Genomic DNA, 18235 nt, shown 5'->3' with positions numbered 1-18235 from the left:
CAAAACCAAAGCCAAACCATTAATTCGGTTTTTACAAAACATAAAATTGGTTTTTTCGGTTTAGACTTTTCAGGTTTTCCAGTTTCGGATCGTTTTTTTGTTTTATTGCACACCCCTAGTCTCAAGAATACATATATATTGTTACTATATTAATATATACCGGGTCAGTGACCTTTATTTTATAATAATAGTGCCACTGAATGTATACCTTACACCTGTCCACTTCAAAACAATTTAAATATTAAAACATATGCATATAAATGATTGTTTATTATTTCATTCAGTTTTAAGCTAGTATTACTTTGTCCTCTTGATCATTTCAAAATAGCAACAGATTATATTCGAGAATATATGCGCAAGCTAAGTGATCAGCGACAATGACTCGATTCATTTCATTTAAGTGCATGATGAAGTCAGTCAAGTCACACTTATATATATTCAATGTTTTTGGTTATATATATATATTCTACTTTGAATACCGAGAGATTCTTTTGGGATACATTTGAGCATCTTAAGTTGAAATGATAATTCAATGGGCATGAAAAAAAAAAGAACTTAAGACTAGACCTTTTCTTTTGTTACCTTTTCGAATTATCCGAATCAGATTTCGAGAATATATATATAGCATCATCAAAAAATACTTTAGTTTGAAAGTGATTCACGAGACACCTGTAAATCCAAGACTGTACGAAACTAACACTCAATTAATCCATCTCTTAAAGAAACCATTTCAAATATCATGTATAATAATCAACTAATTACTAAACGATGGGCGGCAGCTAGCTACGTAATAATGATAGATTAAGACACTGATGGCACATGCATGGCCAACAGTACCATGCATATAATTTGTTCAACTCACAGACCAGACCACCCTAACATGATCAGTGTACGTGGGGTCCCCAGTCAATCACATCCATACACTTGTAAACATATGATACGTACATCAACTTGTTGCTGTCTTGTGGTTAGTGACAGCAGTTATTTCACAACCATTAATTCATTCGTTAAACACCAGCTAGGGGCCCCTTGTATATAATTATATGTTGTTTAGAGTTGGAGTTGCTTGCCATATACTTCATTTCTCATATTAGATCGTTAGGTACGTTTGTTGTCTTCTATATTGGGTACTTTATAAAGAAGGCCAACTTAATTACATATACATATACATAAATACAAGTACATGATATTTTATTAGATATTTTCTTCACACTTATAAATATTTGGTCATCCCTTAATTTGTTTAGATATATGTTTTACGAGGCGATGGGAATGCAAAGATGGCTTAAATCTGATTCCGAATCCATGTCCAAAGCTCGACATGATCATGCGGATGAAAACTATATTTCTTGGCTGGTATGTTAATTTCAGTATTATTATTATGCATATATTTATCTAATTATGGTTTAGCCAGCACCTGATGTTTATATATTAAATTGATAGAAAGAACATCCTTGTGCTATAAGCTCCTTCCAACAGATGATTAATGCGTCAAAGGGAAAACAGATAGTTGTTTTCTTGGATTATGATGGCACGTTATCACCCATCGTATGTGATCCTGATCGTGCCTACATGTCTGATCAGGTACGTACTTTGATTAATTAAACTGGCCGGTTTCCATTCAAAAACACATGATATTTATATTTGTGTTAGTTTGATGTATATATATTAATGGTTTGTGCTACGAACCAGATGCGTGCAGCTGTTCGGGATGTTTCTAAGCACTTTCCGACAGCTATTATCAGCGGCAGGAGTCGTCAAAAGGTATATGAATTGAATAGAATTAAAAGAAAATATTAATGATGAACATGAACATGAACATGCTTTTGTTTAATTCAGGTTTATAGCTTTGTAAAATTAAGACAAGTGTACTATTCTGGGAGTCATGGAATGGATACCATGGGACCAGCCAAAACAAACAACTCATATGATGAAAAATATCATCATAAAACCATTGATGAAGAGGTAACTTAATATTTTATTTACCATGAATTCAAGGGCACAGAAATCCCTTTGTCTTACTTTTGATGGCTCAGGGAAACGAGTTAGTCGTCTTCCAACCGGCTAAAGACTTTCTACCCGTGATTAAAAAGGTGCGAGTGTAATTTTGTATAGCACATATTCACAAAACACCATTGTTGTCATGTTTCATAGAAATGAAGTGGCAAATAATAAATTTGATGGACAGATGTTGGTTGAAATAACGGAGAGGACGAAAAACATCCGAGGAGTGGTGATTGAGGATAACAGGTTTTGTCTTTCTGTCCATTATCGTCATGTTAGAGGCGAGGAATACGAGAGAGTAGAAGAGGAAGTGGAGTCGATGCTTGTAAATTATCCGGAGTTTCACATGACGAGTGGCAAAAAGGTGTTGGAAATCCGACCTTCCATCGACTGGAACAAAGGTCACGCCCTTGAGTATTTACTCCATAACTTGGGGTTTGATAACGTCTTGCCTATATATATCGGAGATGATAGAACCGACGAGGATGCTTTCAAGGTATACATACATACATCCGTTTTTTCAATGAATTATATAAACCGACACATGGTTAGAAGAAATAAGGATGTATGTTATTTCAGGCTTTTAAGGGAAAGAGGTGAAGGATACCCGATTGTAGTTTCATCTAAACCGAGGAAGACAATGGCCTTCCACTCGCTTCACGATCCATCTGAAGTACTCTCTTTCTTGATTCGCTTAGGTAGATGGGGTTCTAACAACGTACATTGATCGCGTCCATCCAAGGCCAATGATATTTCCATTGTGTATATATAATTATGAAGGCGAAAGAGTCATAAGCGTGAAGGACGTTTTTTTAAAAGCCGTGCTTCTCGCTAGGAATAGGTGTATAGTTATGTTGGTGTAAGCGTTTTTAATGCCATTGTGCAACAAAAATCCCAACTAAAAACATATATAGAAACAAAGTCTACTACATGTATGAGCAAGCAATTGGCAAAGGCAATGTTGGTGATATGGTAAGAATAAGAATTGCAACATCTTTGAATGAATAATTGGTTTTTGTATACAAACACTGTACATAGTCCCTAATTAAAAATCACAAAAAATACCTGTGTCTATTATGCCAATACAAGTTCTCCATCTTGTTGAAGTACTTCATCAGATATAACTCCTTGCCGTTGTTCAAGAATCCGCTTTATTTCTTCTGCATTTAGTGTCTCGTATTCCAGCAGTGCGTTTGCCAAAGTGTGCAACGACTTCTCATGCTAAAAAAACAACCAAATTTTTAGAATAAGATTAATATTATACCTATGTAACGGCTAGAAGTAACTAAACTGACACACAAACCTTTTTTAGTAACGATTTTACGCGTTCGTAAGCATCTTTTAGAAGTTTGACGACCTGTAAAACCATGAAAAGTTCAGTAACGAAAAAAAATATATTTAACTAAAAGTGTTAGGTTACTTGAAACATACTTCTGCATCAATACGCGACTGCATCTCAGACCCTGGTCTCTCTTTTATATGAACCGGACCGATAACATCACTCATACCACAAGATGATACCTTTAAGACAGTAATATATACATATATAATAAGCATAGCATGAACAAAATAAAAAAAAAATTGGGATTTAAATGAGATGAGCGAAATACCATATATTGAGCAAGTTCTGTAGCAGACTGAAGATCACTACTAGCACCGGTAGTAATATGGTCACGGCCAAAGATAAGCTCTTCTGCAACCCGTCCACCCATGCAAACATCAAGACGTGCCAATAATTGCTTTTTGCTTATGGATGTCTCATCATTTGACGGGAGCTGAGTCACCATTCCCAAAGCGGACCCGCGGGGCATGATTGTTGCCTTATGAATTGGATGTGCACCATCCGTATTCAAGGCAACTATTGCATGACCACTCTCGTGATAAGCAGTCAGCTGTAAATATAATAACCCACCGTGTCATAATTAGAACATTAAAACCAAAAGTTAAAACAACATTAAAGAAAAAAAAAATAAGGTACCTTTTTTGAATCTTCGGATAAGAACATAGTTTTGCGTTCTGTACCCATAATTATTCTGTCCTTTGCAAACTCCAGTTGTGATGCGTTTAGTTTCTCGGCACCTTCAACAGCAGCCTTTATGGCAGCAACATTGACCAGATTTGCCAAGTCTATTCAAAGTTTTAAAAGAGTTAAGATTTTAAATTACAAACGAATCAAGCATAAATTTTTTTTATAGTGAGTAGCATTGTGATTCAATTTGTTATAATGTAGAAACGTACCTGCCCCATTGAACCCTGGCGTACCACGTGCAATTGCCTTCACATCAACATCATCAGCAAGTGGTTTATCCTGTAAATACAAATCCAGAATCTCTTGACGACCCTTCACGTCTGGATTTTGAACAACAATCTGAAAACAATATCCATCATGTTAGAAAAAGAAAACGTAGATGTATCATAACAAAAGCTTTCATTATAGAGTGTTAGCATACTTACATGCCTATCAAATCTACCAGGTCTTGTTAAAGCTGGATCAAGAATATCAGGCAAATTTGTTGCAGCCATCAGAATAATGCCCTGAATAAAAAAACATTTTTTATAACATAGAAGAATAGGATAAAGCATATAAAGAAAATATACCGAGGTCGTTGTATGTACCTCATTTTGTTCAAACCCGTCCATTTCCACAAGCAGTTGATGCAGTGTTTTCTTAGTGTGGCCTTCCCACTGCTTACGAGTTGATCCAACGGCATCTATTTCATCAATAAAAATGATGCAAGGAGCCTGAAATAGTGTGAGCAAAAAACAATATTCAGTAACAATTAGCACACTTAAAGCAACCATCCTGTAGTAGAATTAGATTCGAAAAAGACGAACCTTTTTCTTTGCTGCTTGAAACAAGGATCTTACCCTCCGAGCACCAACTCCAACAAACCTAACACAGGCAAACAAACAGAAATATTCAGTATTCAGCAAATAGCATTTAACCGTCTATAATAAATACATTACTGTTTATCATTTTAATACAAAGTGCTCATGAAACTTGTTATGTTGGACTTCATATTCCAAACTCCCAAATATACAAATCATGCCAAATACTACACAACAAAAAACAATACTTACATTTCCTCAAACTCGGAACCTGCTCTGTAGAAAAAAGGAACTCCAGCTTCTCCGGCAATTGCCTTCAAAAATATTGTAACAATCATAATTTACAACTTGTGAAAAGAAACTACTTAAAGAAAAAGAGCCAATCTATTGATAACATGCAGATTTATTAGAGATGCACACAAGAGAATGATGTGATTGTATCAAATGATTACATAATTTGCAGATATGCAAATAATATGCCCCGAAACAGTTTACAAATACGGGTTACACATAGTGGCATTACCACATGATCAAAGTGGATTCTTAACAAACACTGCAAACACGAACATCATGTAAAAACAGACCTTGGCAAGTAGAGTTTTTCCTGTTCCAGGTGCCCCAGTCAAAAGTATCCCCTGCAAAATGATCCAGTAGAAGGCTTCTTATCACTAACATACATCAACAAGAGACATATTTTAAAAGCACAACAACTTTTAACAAAAATATCAAGTTTATATCGTATGCATACAAACCTTTGGTAACTTTCCCCCAAGCCGAGTAAACTTCCCGGGATTTTTTAGGTACTCCACAACTTCCTCAAGCTCTTGTTTGGCATCATCACAACCTTTAACATCCTTAAATGTTTTTACGTTCTGCACAAAATCATTTCATAATACAAAGGTTACACATTTGTTAGCTTAATAGATGCAAAAAAAATAAAAAATAATCAACTACTAGAAAACATGAAACACAATATAACTGAAGAGATAGATATACCTTCTCAGGTGCTATTTCTTTGTGTGATTCTTTTGGGGAGTAAGAAGAACTCGAACCAACACCAGAAGCTCCTATACCGCCTAAACCTCCAACGTACTTTTGAAGTGCAGCGGCACCCATTACCCTGATGAAGGGAAAAAACATCTTTACTTCAACAATAATCCAACAGAAAATGAAACAAACTAGCATGCAAGATGCTGTTACCAAGAGTATAGGTGGCAAAAATGAGCAGACTTAGTAATGGATCAAAAAGGTCCAAACCGAAGAAGGTATATATTGAAGACTACTTAAAACAGGTGGGATTGACCCGACTACAGTTTTTTGTCCTATCATTGATAATTAGTATAGTAACTAACTAACTATGAATACAACCTTTTATAAATAAATGATCCAGTTTTCTTCAGGGAAAATTGTGTGTATGTAAAATTTATGAACACTTGGTCAAAAATCATTTCAACATGATTATATTGTTTTTAGTTAACTGTTCAAAGTCTACCCATTTGACCAGCTACCCATAGTCCGTTACACATATAAATAAGTTGAAATTGTCTCCAGCAACCAAGAGGTGTCACAATACTTGGAGAGAAATAGGATGAGTCTATATTCTATAACCTCTTCTCATAATCTATTCATTACCTTGAAACACTAAGCAAAACCATAACAAAGGCACAAATAATTGAGGAGAAATTCATACCACATTAACCCAATAGCAACAGTGAATAAGATTGTCGAGATGAGCTCCTGCGCAAAACGTGATGACCTGTTTGACGCTTTAGGATCAACCTACAAACAAGAAGCCCTAAAGTCAAACAGCAATCCCCCTTTATGCAAAGAAAAACAAGGATAGTGGTCCTGCAGAAACAGGCCCAAATTTATAAACAAATGAAGTCTCACCATCATTACATGCAATGGCTGCCTCTCAGATATGCCGGGATTTAAAAAGGACTCATCTAAATTTCCTGATGCCCGTTGCTTCAGTTCTTGTAACTGAATATAGATTGTAAACCATATATTATTGTGAACCACTTAATATCTTAATATCATTACAACGGAATGCTTTACAAAAAAAATTACTTACTAGAGCAGGAAGACCGGAAGGCTTTCCAGATTGCTCATCAGGAAGATAATCAGCAATGGCATTAGTGGCCACCAGAGCTCGAATATATTCTGCAACTCCTCTACTGTCTACTGCATACTCCCTTTGCTCAAAACGCCTTATAACAGACTCCGGGCTGAAAATAAAATTAATGATGATGATAGTAATAATAATAATATACCTTCTTTTATGACTATATAGTTAGACATAAATGAAAGCATTCAAAAGTCAAAAGGCGTCATCAACAGTAAAAGAAAATTTGTTGATGTAAAACACCAAGAGCACATTAATTTCTGAAAAACTATGGATCTTCTTGTAAGGTCGGATTAACTTTTAAAAGATTATCCATCAGTAACATCAAAAGATGATCGCATAATAAAACATTATACAAAATCTATTTGCTTTATTCAGTTTAACAGAGTCTAATGTGCCTTCAGGGAAAGTAAAAAATGATTATAGCAACATGAGTGTTTGGGAAAAAGCGATTATAATTATGATCTTCTGGTCATTTGAAAACTAATAGTCAAGACAGATGTAAATTACATGATTGTCCCCAACTTTAATCAAACAGTCAGTCCTAATTATTTTAAGTAGCAATATGCCAATAAGTAATCAGTTTCAAACAGTATAGACAAATACACCAAACATATCATGATCTTTATATCATTCCCAAAAACAGCAATCAAACCAAATATTCAATTCAAGTCAATGAATTTATTCTAAAAATTAAAAAAATAAATTTTTTTTGAACTTGATCCATCACCTGTGTTTATTGAGCTCAACCAACAAAGCAGTCTGTTTGGCAGCATCCTTAGGATTCAAGTCAGCTTCAGAAAGCAAGATCTCTAACCTCTTCTCTTGGCGCCAAAAGGGCCACCAATTAAACCCATTGGATAAAAACAAGAGCTTTATTCTCTGGAATCCAGCTTTCAACCTTGCAAAGAATGCCATCAAAAACACAAACAATGGAAAGCTGGCATTTTTCTTTTGATTGTCACCTTCAATTTCATTATTCAACACCTGCTGGGCATCCTGGTCAGAATCTTGAACAAGATTAGAAGAATCAAGACTATTTGGATCCAATGCGAAGAAAGGCCGGTGCTTTATGCGATAATAATAAAAACTTAATCTTGTTGAAGAAGAAGACAGCCCAGAATTGAAATTGAAAGAGCGAAATTGTAGGGTTCTTGGGCGATTGAGTAGAGTGGATGTAATTGGGGGTTTACAGATGAGAAAGGATTGAAGAGCAGACATATTAATTAGGGTTTATTATTATTAGGTATCGGAGGTGATGAGTTTTGCCTTGCCGGACGGAAATAAAATAAAATAAAATGAAAGTGAGCCACACAACACAGCACAGGTTGCCGAAACAAAACCTTATCTTCTCCGATGATATGATTGAAGAAGAACTTGGCTCTTCTCTTCTCTTGTCTTTCTGTCTCTTTTTTATTATTTATTATCCTACTACTCTTATTATCTTTTTCTCTATTTATATATTTTCTTTCTTTCGATAGATTCATTATTTGGAAACGAATACGTGCTAGTCGCTACCCTCACTCATTCTCTAATCGGTTTAGTTTTGGTTCGATTAATCAGTTTATTTGCTCACAACCTCTTGACTAGTTGCATTCGACCCTTGCGTTGCACTAGGCGTGTGATATAAACTTGACCGGTATCGGTTTTGAGTCGATCCTTACGATACTATGATTTGCTGTATAACTTATATAGTTTTACATTAGGAAGAATAAAGTTAAAATAAAATAACTTTAACCACGTGACCATGCAAGATTCACATAATTTTTTAGCTTAGTAATTATATTAACTGAAACAGTTGATGGTATGACACGGAATTTAAAACTCTATGATTAACATGTATTGTAATTTATCAAATGTGAAACAACAAGAATAGCTTAGAAAAAACCAAAACACTATATTAATTATCTTTTTATTTTTCTTCATAAGATGTGTATGGTTTATATACAATCCTTGAGTAAATGTATCCGATTTTGTCCAAAGGGATTGATCGATCAACCCCTCTTCTTAATAATTCTTCTCTGTAATAGAAGTAGTTCACAAAGCAAGTACGATATTATAGGTGCATAAGATACTTGGTTCCGGACCCGCCGGAAACCGATTCAACCTTTACCTGGTCAAAACCCGACCCAGAAAACCCATTCAAGTACATGTCTATATCCGAAACCAGTTATTACCCGACCAGGTTTTAACTTTTGTTGACCATACCCATAATTGGTTCCTAAAATACCCGGTAGATCACAAGGCCCAAAATCCAATCCGATCCAAGGGCCTGTTTGTGATTTACTTTCTGAAGGAACAAAAACTGGATTTCATTTTATCATCGAAATAAATATCAAGAAGAAAAGAAAGAAACTGGTAAACAAGCAGATCGGAGAAGGACGAAGACGGAGGCTTCGTAAAGTCGGCATCGGTACAGATCGATCTATCTGCTGCTATTGGTCCTGTTTTCATTTCTTTGTTGTTTAATTAGGTTATTCTGGAAGGAATATTAATCCCTATTAATCACCTGCTTATCTATTATTGCTAGTATATTAATATATATATATATATATATATATATATATATATATATGTATATTGATTGCTAATTAAACAAGGAAGCCAGCCACTTAGTTTTTCATGATCAATCATATATAATATATTATTTAGATCCTCATACATACTCCTTCTGTATATTGTATGTAAGATCAGCTACAAATTAGGTTTATTATCAGTTAGATGGACCTGGCTGGCTTAATTGAATTGTGATTGATACAGATGTTAATTCTCCCTCAGCTTCGAAAAAAAACCTAGGCATTTCAAGTTTCAATAACACTCTATATATATTGCTATTTATACTTTTGTAAATCATGTAGATGGACTGTCCCTCTAACTGTCTCTCTGTTTATTCTTAGGATTTGTATCAGTCTGCACGACTACCAACGGGGACTGACGAACTTAAGCAGGGATCATCATATCATATCTACAACTGAACAGCGCAAAATTGATGATCTCATTCTAGTTTGCTGATCTCTAAAGATGTCTTCAGCTCAGGATCCATTTTACATAGTAAAGGACGAGATTCAAGACTCTGTAAGTTACATTCTTTACATTGTAAAGGATAATCAATCTCATTGCCATTGCCGCTTGCTTTATGCCTGCCTGATAATAGATCCATATTATGTGATTTGGATTCCAACGCCAACCTGTCTTTTTTTTTTAATATGACTTTTTGCCATTTATTTAGTGCTATGCCTAAGTTAACTTGATGGATTGGATATAATTCAAGTTTATTGGCGGTCTGATTATCTATCTTTTACTATTTTTATTATTAGATTGATAATCTGCAAGCTACCTTTCATCAATGGGAACACATCCCTGTGGCAAGCGGTGAGCAATCCCGACTCACAAAAGAACTCCTTTCCAACTGTGAGAGCATCGAATGGCAGGTATGTATCTGAAATGCAATTAACAAATCATGTTTTCTTTTTTGTTTTCTGAAAACCAATCGAGGGTTTCTATCTCTGTATCTCAAATCACATGAAAAACTACGTTGCGTTTTTCAAATTATAATGTTCTCTTTTCACCTCTTTCTGCACACAAGCTGTAGGGAATCAACTGAAATCAAATGACTTTTCTGTAAAAAGTTGTTACACAGGTGTGTTTTGACTTTGAGGTTAATTGGTTGACGCTGAAACTTTAGAATTTACCAAATAATATAATCAGTTGGCTGTGTGTATAGGAGATTAGTGGAAGATAGTTGGCATGCTTTATATGGTCATTGTTTCTGAATATTGAATTTTTCATCTAAAAGCTCATGTCCGGTGGATAATTTTGTTTGTCCAGTACTGAAGATTGGTTTTCGTGATAGGGAAGGTGGATGAGCTGGAAAAGGCTATATCTGTAGCAGCCAGAGACCCTTCTCTGTATGGCATCAATGAAGTTGAGCTTGATAAGAGAAGAAAGTGGACTAGTACTGCTCGGGTTCAAGTAAGACTCTTTCTTTTTATGTATGCATGTGTTTTATTTTGCAGTTGATATTAGTGCCATGTAATATAATTAGGTGGGCAATATTAAGAAGACAGTGAGCAGTTCAAACTTTGGTGGGATGCGTCAAGAACTAATGCGAATGCCAAAGAGTCATCAGCAGGATAGGACTACAACATATGCTGCTGTAGATAATGATGATTTCATATCTTCTGAATCAGACAGACAGATGCTTCTCATCAAGTAATATTGTGTTTCCCTGTTCTTCACATTAGATAACATTCTTTTCTGTCACTTGACTGATTTTTCCTTGTAATTGTGAACCTCCAGGCGACAAGACGAAGAGCTGGATGAGCTTAGTGCTAGTGTAGAAAGGATCGGATCTGTTGGGCTTACGATACATGATGAACTCATTGCACAGGTGATTCAGATCCTTCTCATATATATCTATGTATGCATTTACATAATGGATTGCTCGTAATGAAGCACACCATAATTAAAAAATTTTATATTATGCAGGACAAAATTATAGAAGAATTGGGTTCAGAGATGGATAGCACTTCTAATCGGCTCGATTTTGTTCAGGTGAGTTTTCTATTATTCAGAAACAGTGGTTCCTTTAAATTAGTCACATTCTAATGGTAGGATTGCTATTTTTGAATGCCTGCAGAAAAAGGTGTCTGTAGTTATGAAGAAGGCGAGTGCCAAGGGCCAATTTATGATGATTCTGTTTTTGATCGTTCTGTTCATCATTTTATTTGTTTTCGTTTTCTTCACCTAGACTTGATACTATTAGCATGATTCTATAGAGTATGTTGTGTGCTCAATAGACTTTTGGTCAACACATCCCTTTGTGATATTGGTACTGTGACACATCCCTTTGTGATATTGGTACTGTAAACTCAACGCTTGTATTGTATTGGTTGTCTTTTCGTTACTTACACTTGTATTGGTTTCGGAGGTTTATATTTTGAATACAGAGTAATAATTATGTCTTATACTTGCAGAAACTGATAGTTGTTTTGTTTTCCATTATGTAAGATACCAATTGTTCTGAGTGACAGGCTTATTTTGTCAACTTTTCACATTTTTATATGTTCTGGTTTTCTTTACCTAGACTTGATATTAACAGCATGGTTCTACATAGTACGACGTGAGTTCATTAGAGGTTCGACAAGTCCCTTATCGATAGAGATATTGTAAACTTATAATGTCTATAATGTGTCCGTTGTTTTCTCATTACTCGTACTATCGTTTTCAGTAACAAGTACATCTTATATTGGTAAAAACTTAGATGTTTTGTTCCGGATTATTTTTGACATTTGTGACAGTTATTGTGTCTTGTATTGTTTGTAATTGTAATCATGCAGTAGTGACTAAAAGTAACTCCAAAATTTCAGTCACTGATCAAACAATTCCTTCAATCTACGTGACGATACTTAATGAAAACAAGTCGTCCTAACAGGGGACAAGGGCCGCACTTGATCACGAATCATGGACGATCAAGTAAGCAAAGAATGGTTTGGTTTGGTTTGGTTTGGCTTGGTTTGATCCGGTAATCACAGAAGAAACCTCTCTTCTTCTTCTTGGATGAGCTGCTCTTGTGCTCCGCCTCGGAGCTTCTCCAAATTTATTCCTCCCATATGTAACATCATCACCACTTTAACCACATTTGTTAACCCCCCGATCACCAAAAACGAACTCGCTGTCATCCCTATCCATACCCATCTATAGCTCTGCACATGCCATATCAAAACAATAGTTAACCTCTTTCTATGCACTTCTAATTAAGATGAAACATAAACAAACATACCAACAAATTAAAACCATCATGTCTATGTCCAACTTGCTCCATAAAATTAACAACTGCTCCCGCCAAAAACAACAAGCTGCCCATCAAGAAGGGGATTTGGACACAATGTTGCAAGATTTGAACTTTCCCGTCTGCGTGCTGTGCTCGTAAATCTGGCATGAATTATGGATGGACCCGACCGCCCATAGCGAAGTGCCGGCAACAAGCAAGTTAAGAACATGTCTCTCAAACTTATCATAACCAAATCCCCTATCTACCTACGTACGAGAAATAAAAATCAGAAAATCATTTGGTAGAACTAAATAACGTGCAACGAGTACCCGAATAGGAGTGCAAACGAGCTGGCCAAGCGCATTAGATTTTTTCAAGCTCGAGATCAGGCTCAACTCATTTATCGTTTATTAAATAGTTTATATACATTCCTGATTATTTTTATATATTTAGAGAAAAATCTTAACGAGCCTAAGCTCGGCTTGTGTATCATTTATCAATTATTTTATATAAATTTCTAATTATATTTTGAGAAAAATGTTAAGAGCCTAAACTCGGCTCGACTTTTGTGCAGTACCTTGAATGAGCCAAAGTTCGGCTCAAGCAAGGTTGTGCAACATAAAATTTATATATATACAATTTTGGGAGATGCTTGGCTTGGAGGGTTGCACCACCTGCATCAAGTGTTGTACATTTGAAAGTTTAGATGTTTAAACCAAATGCCATCCACTAACTTTGATTTTATTTTTTTTTTGTGTTTCAACACAATTATTCAATATATATATATATATATATATACACACATGTCAGTTTTAATTTTTAATCAAATTTTTATAAAAGTTAAACTAGAGTCTATAAACTTTAATAAATTTATTATTTTGTTTTCCTTTATGTTATTTTCGATTTTTCTACTTTATTTTGTTGTCAGTAAAGAATGTTGTGTTGTACTTATTGTTTTATTGATGTATTTCATCAATATGAACCATCATGCATGAGTCAACGTTTTTATATCTAATTTTCATTTGTCTTTCATCAATATGAACCACTCCTCTATGGTTCAACGACTCCATATTTTCGAGTAAAGTGAATTTATAAATAAACGATTTTACACCCCTCCTCCCCAATGTCCCCGCAACGCAGGGGTGTAAATAATACCAGTTAATACATAAAAGTCCAAAAGAGTAAAAAACATAAAAAAAAAGTACATTAGGTTTGTTAAGTGTCTAAGGTGTAGTTTGTTTTTTTTAAGGTAAAATGTTTGCATTATACGGAAGTCATGGTATAATAATGTTATTATACCTGAAGGACGAGGAGAAGAAGCGCGGTGAAAAGTAAGATGCCGCCGAACGCCTGAACGGCGAATTCGACAAACAGAAGCTGAGTATCGAGGTGTATTAGGCGGAAACGGTAATGAATGGCGGCGAGATGTGCGATGAGATCATGTATGTTGACTATGACTATCAACCCTAACCCTATCAACAGCACCACCAGTCCTGATTTAGCCTCCTTGGACAACTGTGCCACAAAGCCACACAGTAAGACGATCGTCGAGAACAAGTAAAGTCCGGCGTTCATGTACTCCGATCTCTCCCTTCGCCGCCGTGATCCGTACTTCCGGCTCTCTCGTGCCGTCGCCAGCTTCACCATTATCGTTTGAATTGAATTGAATAATAATAATAATAATAATAGTAATATTAATTGATGTTTTTACGATCTGAAGTGCAGAGAAGAAGATCAGTGAGAATGCGAAAGAGTCAGAGTGGAGTGGAGGGTTACGTGGCGACTGGTGTCATGCGTATGACACGTGGCATTTCTATATTTAGCATAAATCCATACCATTCGTCCCCGTTTATCTGACAACAAAAGGAAACCAACATTATTATTATTATTATTATTATTATTATTATTATTATTATTATTATTATTTATACAATTCTAACATATTTAGACGATTTAAAGGTGGTAACGGCTCTTTTATATACATAAAAAAATCAATTATTTTTCTTATATAATCAACCAAAATCCTTACACTTTTATAAAACTCTACAAATCCTACAACAATCATCACAGTTTTATAGACATTCTATTCAAAAAAATGGATTCTCCATCTTCCTCTGACATAAACAACTGATATTTAAAAAATAACGAGCTCACGGCTGATGACGAGACGGTTAGGAGTTTGCAGGAGAAGACGAAGAAGTTGAAGACGAGTTCAAAGAAGACAAAGAAGGTGAAAATGAGTTCGAAGAAGGTGAAAACAAGTCTGAAGAAGAAGAAGAAGACGACGATGACGATTAATTTCTAGTCGTTTTTCAATTTTAATGTAAAATTTAGTTATTTAATGAAATGTTATTTGCATTATTTTAAATAAAGAAAATACTAATTAAAGAGATAATGATTGAAAGTACATTCTTTGTAGCAAAAAACCCTTATGATGCTGTAACGTCACATTGCGCAAACCGCTCCCATACACACGGCCTGACTAATAATCCAACTAATAATCCAAAATGTTTTTTTCCTCAAAATATGTTATTAGAAACTCTAAATGATTGGGTTACATACTAACTAATCCCGGCTTTATCAATTAAACTTTTAAATCTCATGTATTGAGATTCTTAGATAAAACGCAATTTAAATGATAAATGAAATATGTCTGAACATCTTCGCTAAACTTTGATAATGTATTCAGTTAATAGTCAGAATTAGACACACATTTGATCAAATTTTCAACCCTTTCAACATCAGTTTTATAGCACGTTTGGTAACGAGTCACAAGATTTAGGACGCATAAAAATCGTACATCTATCAACCATAAACACACTAAGAACTAGAAACTTATACCATCACACTTATTCACGAATGTACCTGCCCCAAATGTTGTGTAACCTGGAACTACAATGAGGCTGTTCTGTTCTTTATGTTTAGTTTTAGCTCATGACCATGATACATGTATCACCTATACACACAATTATATATCCATGTAAAAAGGTAAAACAAATTATTACAAGAGATAATGGCGGAGATACTCGACTCGAGCCGGATGTTTGAGCTTCATCAAAGCCTTCACTTCATGCTTCCTAACCATTTCTCTTGATATATTCAAGTTACCCGCTATCTCTCCCAGTGTTCTATTCCCTTTACCATCTAGCCCGTATCGTTGTCTGATCACCAAGCTCTCTTTTGGTTTCAGTGAATCAAGCTGCACAGTTTCGTTTCATTTTATCTATAAATAAAGCTGATGAATTTACTGGACAAATATGATAAAAAGGATGAAAATTTTAGAATTTACCACATCATCGAGTGCAAGCCTGAGTAGTGCAGGCTGTCGTCTCTCATCGCCATCATCATCATCTGCAATCGTGTTGATAAATTCTTCTTGTGTCACCGGATTTTTTTTGTTAAGAGAGAGAACAGGTCTTGATGCCTTCATTACTTCACGGTATCTCTCAACGGATATTCCAGCTTTCTTTGCTATCTCTTCTTCGGTTGGAGGTCTCATATGGTCAAACCACAGCTTCTTTTTCGCCTTTTGTATTTCTATTTTAACCTGCATTCATGTGTCAATGATTTTAGCATCGTTACTTGGTTGAATGTCATATATCCGTTAACTACAGTTATAGGAAGTATACATACAGATTCAAGGCCAAATGGGACTTTGAAGAAACTTGAGAGGGTCATGGACCGTATGATGGCATGTCGAATCCAGAATAAAGCGTATGTTGAAAGTTGTAATTTTCTTCTTGGTTCAAAGCGATCGACGGCTGTGATCAGACCCTTTACTCCAGCCTGGCATAAATCTTGGAAGTTTCGCCCATTTGCAAACTCTTGAAAGTATTTGTTCATGACAAACAATACCAGTCGAAGATTATGCTGCAAATACATATCATGATAACAATTTTTTAGTTAAGACTTAAATGCCTACTACCGCTGCAATACTTTTTTTGGAAAATCTATCGGTTATCGTCACACCTTAATCAGTTTGTTTCTGGCTGCTTGTCCACGTGCGATTTGTTGCCTCAATTGTGATGTGCTCATGCTTGTTGCCTCTGCCAACTCACCATCTGTTGGTTCTCTTTCCAAAGCCTCCCACAAATCCTCTTTCACTTTAAGGGTTGCCTGTTATAGAAAAACAAAACCACTAAGAAATGATCTTTAATATAACAGAAACAAATTTAGGAAACACCTGAAATGTTCACCTTCATAGTTTGTAATAGCTTAAATAGCCTGGTATGTTCTGAAGAAGGAAGAACTGGTGGGATCTTCATTTTCTTCCAATCTAAGCTGCCTAAATCTGTAGAAGCCGAGTAATCTCTAACCAGATTGTTAATCTTTTCAACTTCATTGCCCTTCACATATTTTCTCTTCTGGCTTGAAGTAATAACCGCAACATCTTTCTTACATTTCAGATTAATCCTGTTTTCAAGGGTCAACCTAGGGGACTTTTTACGTTGACTCCTCACGATATCAACAGTTGTTTTGTTTTCTGGCTTCTTACTATCATCGGAGGTCTTTTTCTTCCTCTTACGGGCCTTTTTCACTTGATGATCATGGTTTTCAGTATCAGAGTCAGTAATAGTGGGACTTAGCTTGTATAATCTATTAAGTTCAGCTGCAGCTTCAAGGTAATCCAAATCTAATGAGCAATAAGGAGCCTCGGCGGCTGACACGGCATGAACTCGCTCTGAAGGCTTTTTGGTCCGTCTAAGTCTCTTTGGGTTTTCTTTTGATGTGTCGACTGATAAGTTTGCAGATTCTTTGGATGTAACCAAAGCTGTGTTTTTGGTTTTATCTGTTTTGAATGCAAGTATTGCTATTCTCTTAGTTGGAGATTTATGAGTTGACAATCTTGCACTGGATCCAAATGGAGTCCTTGCAGCAGTGCTAGATGCCGACACAACTCCCATGCCAATTAAGCAAGAAATTTGAGCAATGGAAGAGCTTTTACTTAAGTTAAGATAGATAACTCCTGCAGAAAAACAAATAGGTGAGTTCATTATTGGGCATGAGTGGACCCAACAAGGGAATTTTCCTTTCCATGTAGAGAGGCAAATGGGATACTCGTGTTAGGATCCCGGTTAAGCAAATACACACAATCAAGTGCAAGCAGGAACGAACTTATTATTGCTTTAACTTACTAGGCTAGGGAAAAAAGTTGAAGCTAATATTGCAATCAGTGAGTTAGTTGTATATTTATTTAATTATTAGGTTAACAAGCAAAGCAATCAAACATATAAACAAAACATAGATCACAGGACAGGGCAGCAGTAATCATGGTGATAAATAGTAATCCTGTGAATCTACACAACTAGTTTGCATCTATCATTTAAACGAAGCATAAATACCTTGCATCATAAACTACCAAATAACTTAATTTGGTCGTTGAGTAAGATCGAACGAAATGAATTAAGAAATAAATAAAACTTAGAGAATACATTATGTAATTGAAGCAAGGAAAGACAAGGTTTGAAATAAGAATTGCACCTCAAAAGAAAGAAATAGATGAA

General features: G+C 35.4%; 4 protein-coding genes and 1 pseudogene across 7 annotated transcripts; 2 read left to right on the top strand and 3 right to left on the bottom strand.

Annotated features, from left to right (window-relative positions):
* The first annotated feature begins 1073 nt into the window (after window positions 1-1073).
* LOC143633372 (putative trehalose-phosphate phosphatase 2) lies at window positions 1074-2783 on the top strand. The gene is made up of 7 exons (XM_077101689.1): window positions 1074-1356; window positions 1444-1584; window positions 1693-1764; window positions 1840-1965; window positions 2037-2093; window positions 2189-2500; window positions 2567-2783. The coding sequence occupies exons 1-7, from the start codon at window positions 1252-1254 to the stop codon at window positions 2729-2731; spliced, it is 978 nt and encodes a 325-aa protein (XP_076957804.1). The 5' UTR covers window positions 1074-1251; the 3' UTR covers window positions 2732-2783.
* A 174-nt stretch (window positions 2784-2957) lies between these two features.
* LOC143633385 (ATP-dependent zinc metalloprotease FTSH 11, chloroplastic/mitochondrial-like) lies at window positions 2958-8337 on the bottom strand. Of its 2 annotated transcripts, none has more exons than XM_077101701.1 (17): window positions 7689-8337; window positions 6908-7061; window positions 6724-6816; window positions 6524-6612; window positions 5830-5953; window positions 5586-5705; window positions 5418-5468; window positions 5086-5147; window positions 4840-4897; window positions 4621-4746; window positions 4459-4539; window positions 4243-4372; window positions 3983-4131; window positions 3615-3896; window positions 3436-3525; window positions 3308-3361; window positions 2958-3225 (listed from the first exon to the last, which is right to left on the bottom strand). In XM_077101701.1, exons 1-17 carry the CDS (start codon window positions 8177-8179, stop codon window positions 3079-3081), a joined length of 2301 nt encoding a protein of 766 aa, XP_076957816.1. In that variant the 5' UTR covers window positions 8180-8337; the 3' UTR covers window positions 2958-3078. The 2 variants fall into 2 exon arrangements, with proteins under 2 accessions (XP_076957816.1, XP_076957817.1); XM_077101702.1 differs by having other exon boundaries at window positions 6908-7065; window positions 7702-8337.
* Window positions 8338-9844: 1507 nt separating this feature from the next.
* LOC143633386 (syntaxin-61-like) lies at window positions 9845-11779 on the top strand. 2 transcript variants are annotated; one of them, XM_077101703.1, is made up of 7 exons: window positions 9845-10033; window positions 10276-10389; window positions 10817-10930; window positions 11004-11170; window positions 11258-11348; window positions 11447-11512; window positions 11598-11779. In XM_077101703.1, exons 1-7 carry the CDS (start codon window positions 9980-9982, stop codon window positions 11706-11708), a joined length of 717 nt encoding a protein of 238 aa, XP_076957818.1. In that variant the 5' UTR covers window positions 9845-9979; the 3' UTR covers window positions 11709-11779. The 2 variants fall into 2 exon arrangements, with proteins under 2 accessions (XP_076957818.1, XP_076957819.1); XM_077101704.1 differs by having other exon boundaries at window positions 9895-10033; window positions 10812-10930.
* A 471-nt stretch (window positions 11780-12250) lies between these two features.
* On the bottom strand, window positions 12251-14418 carry LOC143633362 (uncharacterized; annotated as a pseudogene). The gene is made up of 3 exons (XR_013153660.1): window positions 14031-14418; window positions 12741-12997; window positions 12251-12663 (listed from the first exon to the last, which is right to left on the bottom strand). The product of XR_013153660.1 is annotated as an uncharacterized LOC143633362 (transcript).
* An 836-nt stretch (window positions 14419-15254) lies between these two features.
* LOC143633371 (RNA polymerase sigma factor sigE, chloroplastic/mitochondrial-like) lies at window positions 15255-17647 on the bottom strand. Its single transcript, XM_077101688.1, has 5 exons — window positions 16928-17647; window positions 16701-16847; window positions 16365-16601; window positions 16021-16278; window positions 15255-15930 (listed from the first exon to the last, which is right to left on the bottom strand). Exons 1-5 carry the CDS (start codon window positions 17633-17635, stop codon window positions 15733-15735), a joined length of 1548 nt encoding a protein of 515 aa, XP_076957803.1. The 5' UTR covers window positions 17636-17647; the 3' UTR covers window positions 15255-15732.
* Between the last annotated feature and the right edge of the window lie 588 nt (window positions 17648-18235).

This window comes from Bidens hawaiensis, unplaced genomic scaffold (assembly GCF_021521415.1).
Source record: "Bidens hawaiensis isolate Kalapana, Puna unplaced genomic scaffold, B.hawaiensis_p1.1 tig00006709_1, whole genome shotgun sequence".
NCBI lineage: Eukaryota > Viridiplantae > Streptophyta > Magnoliopsida > Asterales > Asteraceae > Bidens > Bidens hawaiensis.
The sequence above is the reverse complement of the archived record's forward strand: the minus strand, read 5'-3'. Positions and strand labels throughout refer to the sequence as shown.

Coding starts and splice junctions, on each gene's coding strand:
- LOC143633372 (XM_077101689.1), top strand. CDS start 1,252: ATGTTTTACGAGGCGATGGGAATGCAAAGATGGCTTAAATCTGATTCC. Junction 1,966..2,036: donor ATAAAACCATTGATGAAGAG/GTAACTTAATAT, acceptor TTGATGGCTCAG/GGAAACGAGTTAGTCGTCTT. Junction 2,094..2,188: donor TTCTACCCGTGATTAAAAAG/GTGCGAGTGTAA, acceptor TTTGATGGACAG/ATGTTGGTTGAAATAACGGA.
- LOC143633385 (XM_077101701.1), bottom strand. CDS start 8,179: ATGTCTGCTCTTCAATCCTTTCTCATCTGTAAACCCCCAATTACATCC. Junction 5,469..5,585: donor TTGGGGGAAAGTTACCAAAG/GTTTGTATGCAT, acceptor ATCATTTTGCAG/GGGATACTTTTGACTGGGGC. Junction 4,747..4,839: donor TTCAAGCAGCAAAGAAAAAG/GTTCGTCTTTTT, acceptor ACACTATTTCAG/GCTCCTTGCATCATTTTTAT.
- LOC143633386 (XM_077101703.1), top strand. CDS start 9,980: ATGTCTTCAGCTCAGGATCCATTTTACATAGTAAAGGACGAGATTCAA. Junction 10,390..10,816: donor GTGAGAGCATCGAATGGCAG/GTATGTATCTGA, acceptor GTGATAGGGAAG/GTGGATGAGCTGGAAAAGGC. Junction 11,349..11,446: donor ATGATGAACTCATTGCACAG/GTGATTCAGATC, acceptor TATATTATGCAG/GACAAAATTATAGAAGAATT.
- LOC143633371 (XM_077101688.1), bottom strand. CDS start 17,635: ATGGGAGTTGTGTCGGCATCTAGCACTGCTGCAAGGACTCCATTTGGA. Junction 16,848..16,927: donor AGCTATTACAAACTATGAAG/GTGAACATTTCA, acceptor TTTCTATAACAG/GCAACCCTTAAAGTGAAAGA. Junction 15,931..16,020: donor GGCTTGCACTCGATGATGTG/GTAAATTCTAAA, acceptor GAAACTGTGCAG/CTTGATTCACTGAAACCAAA.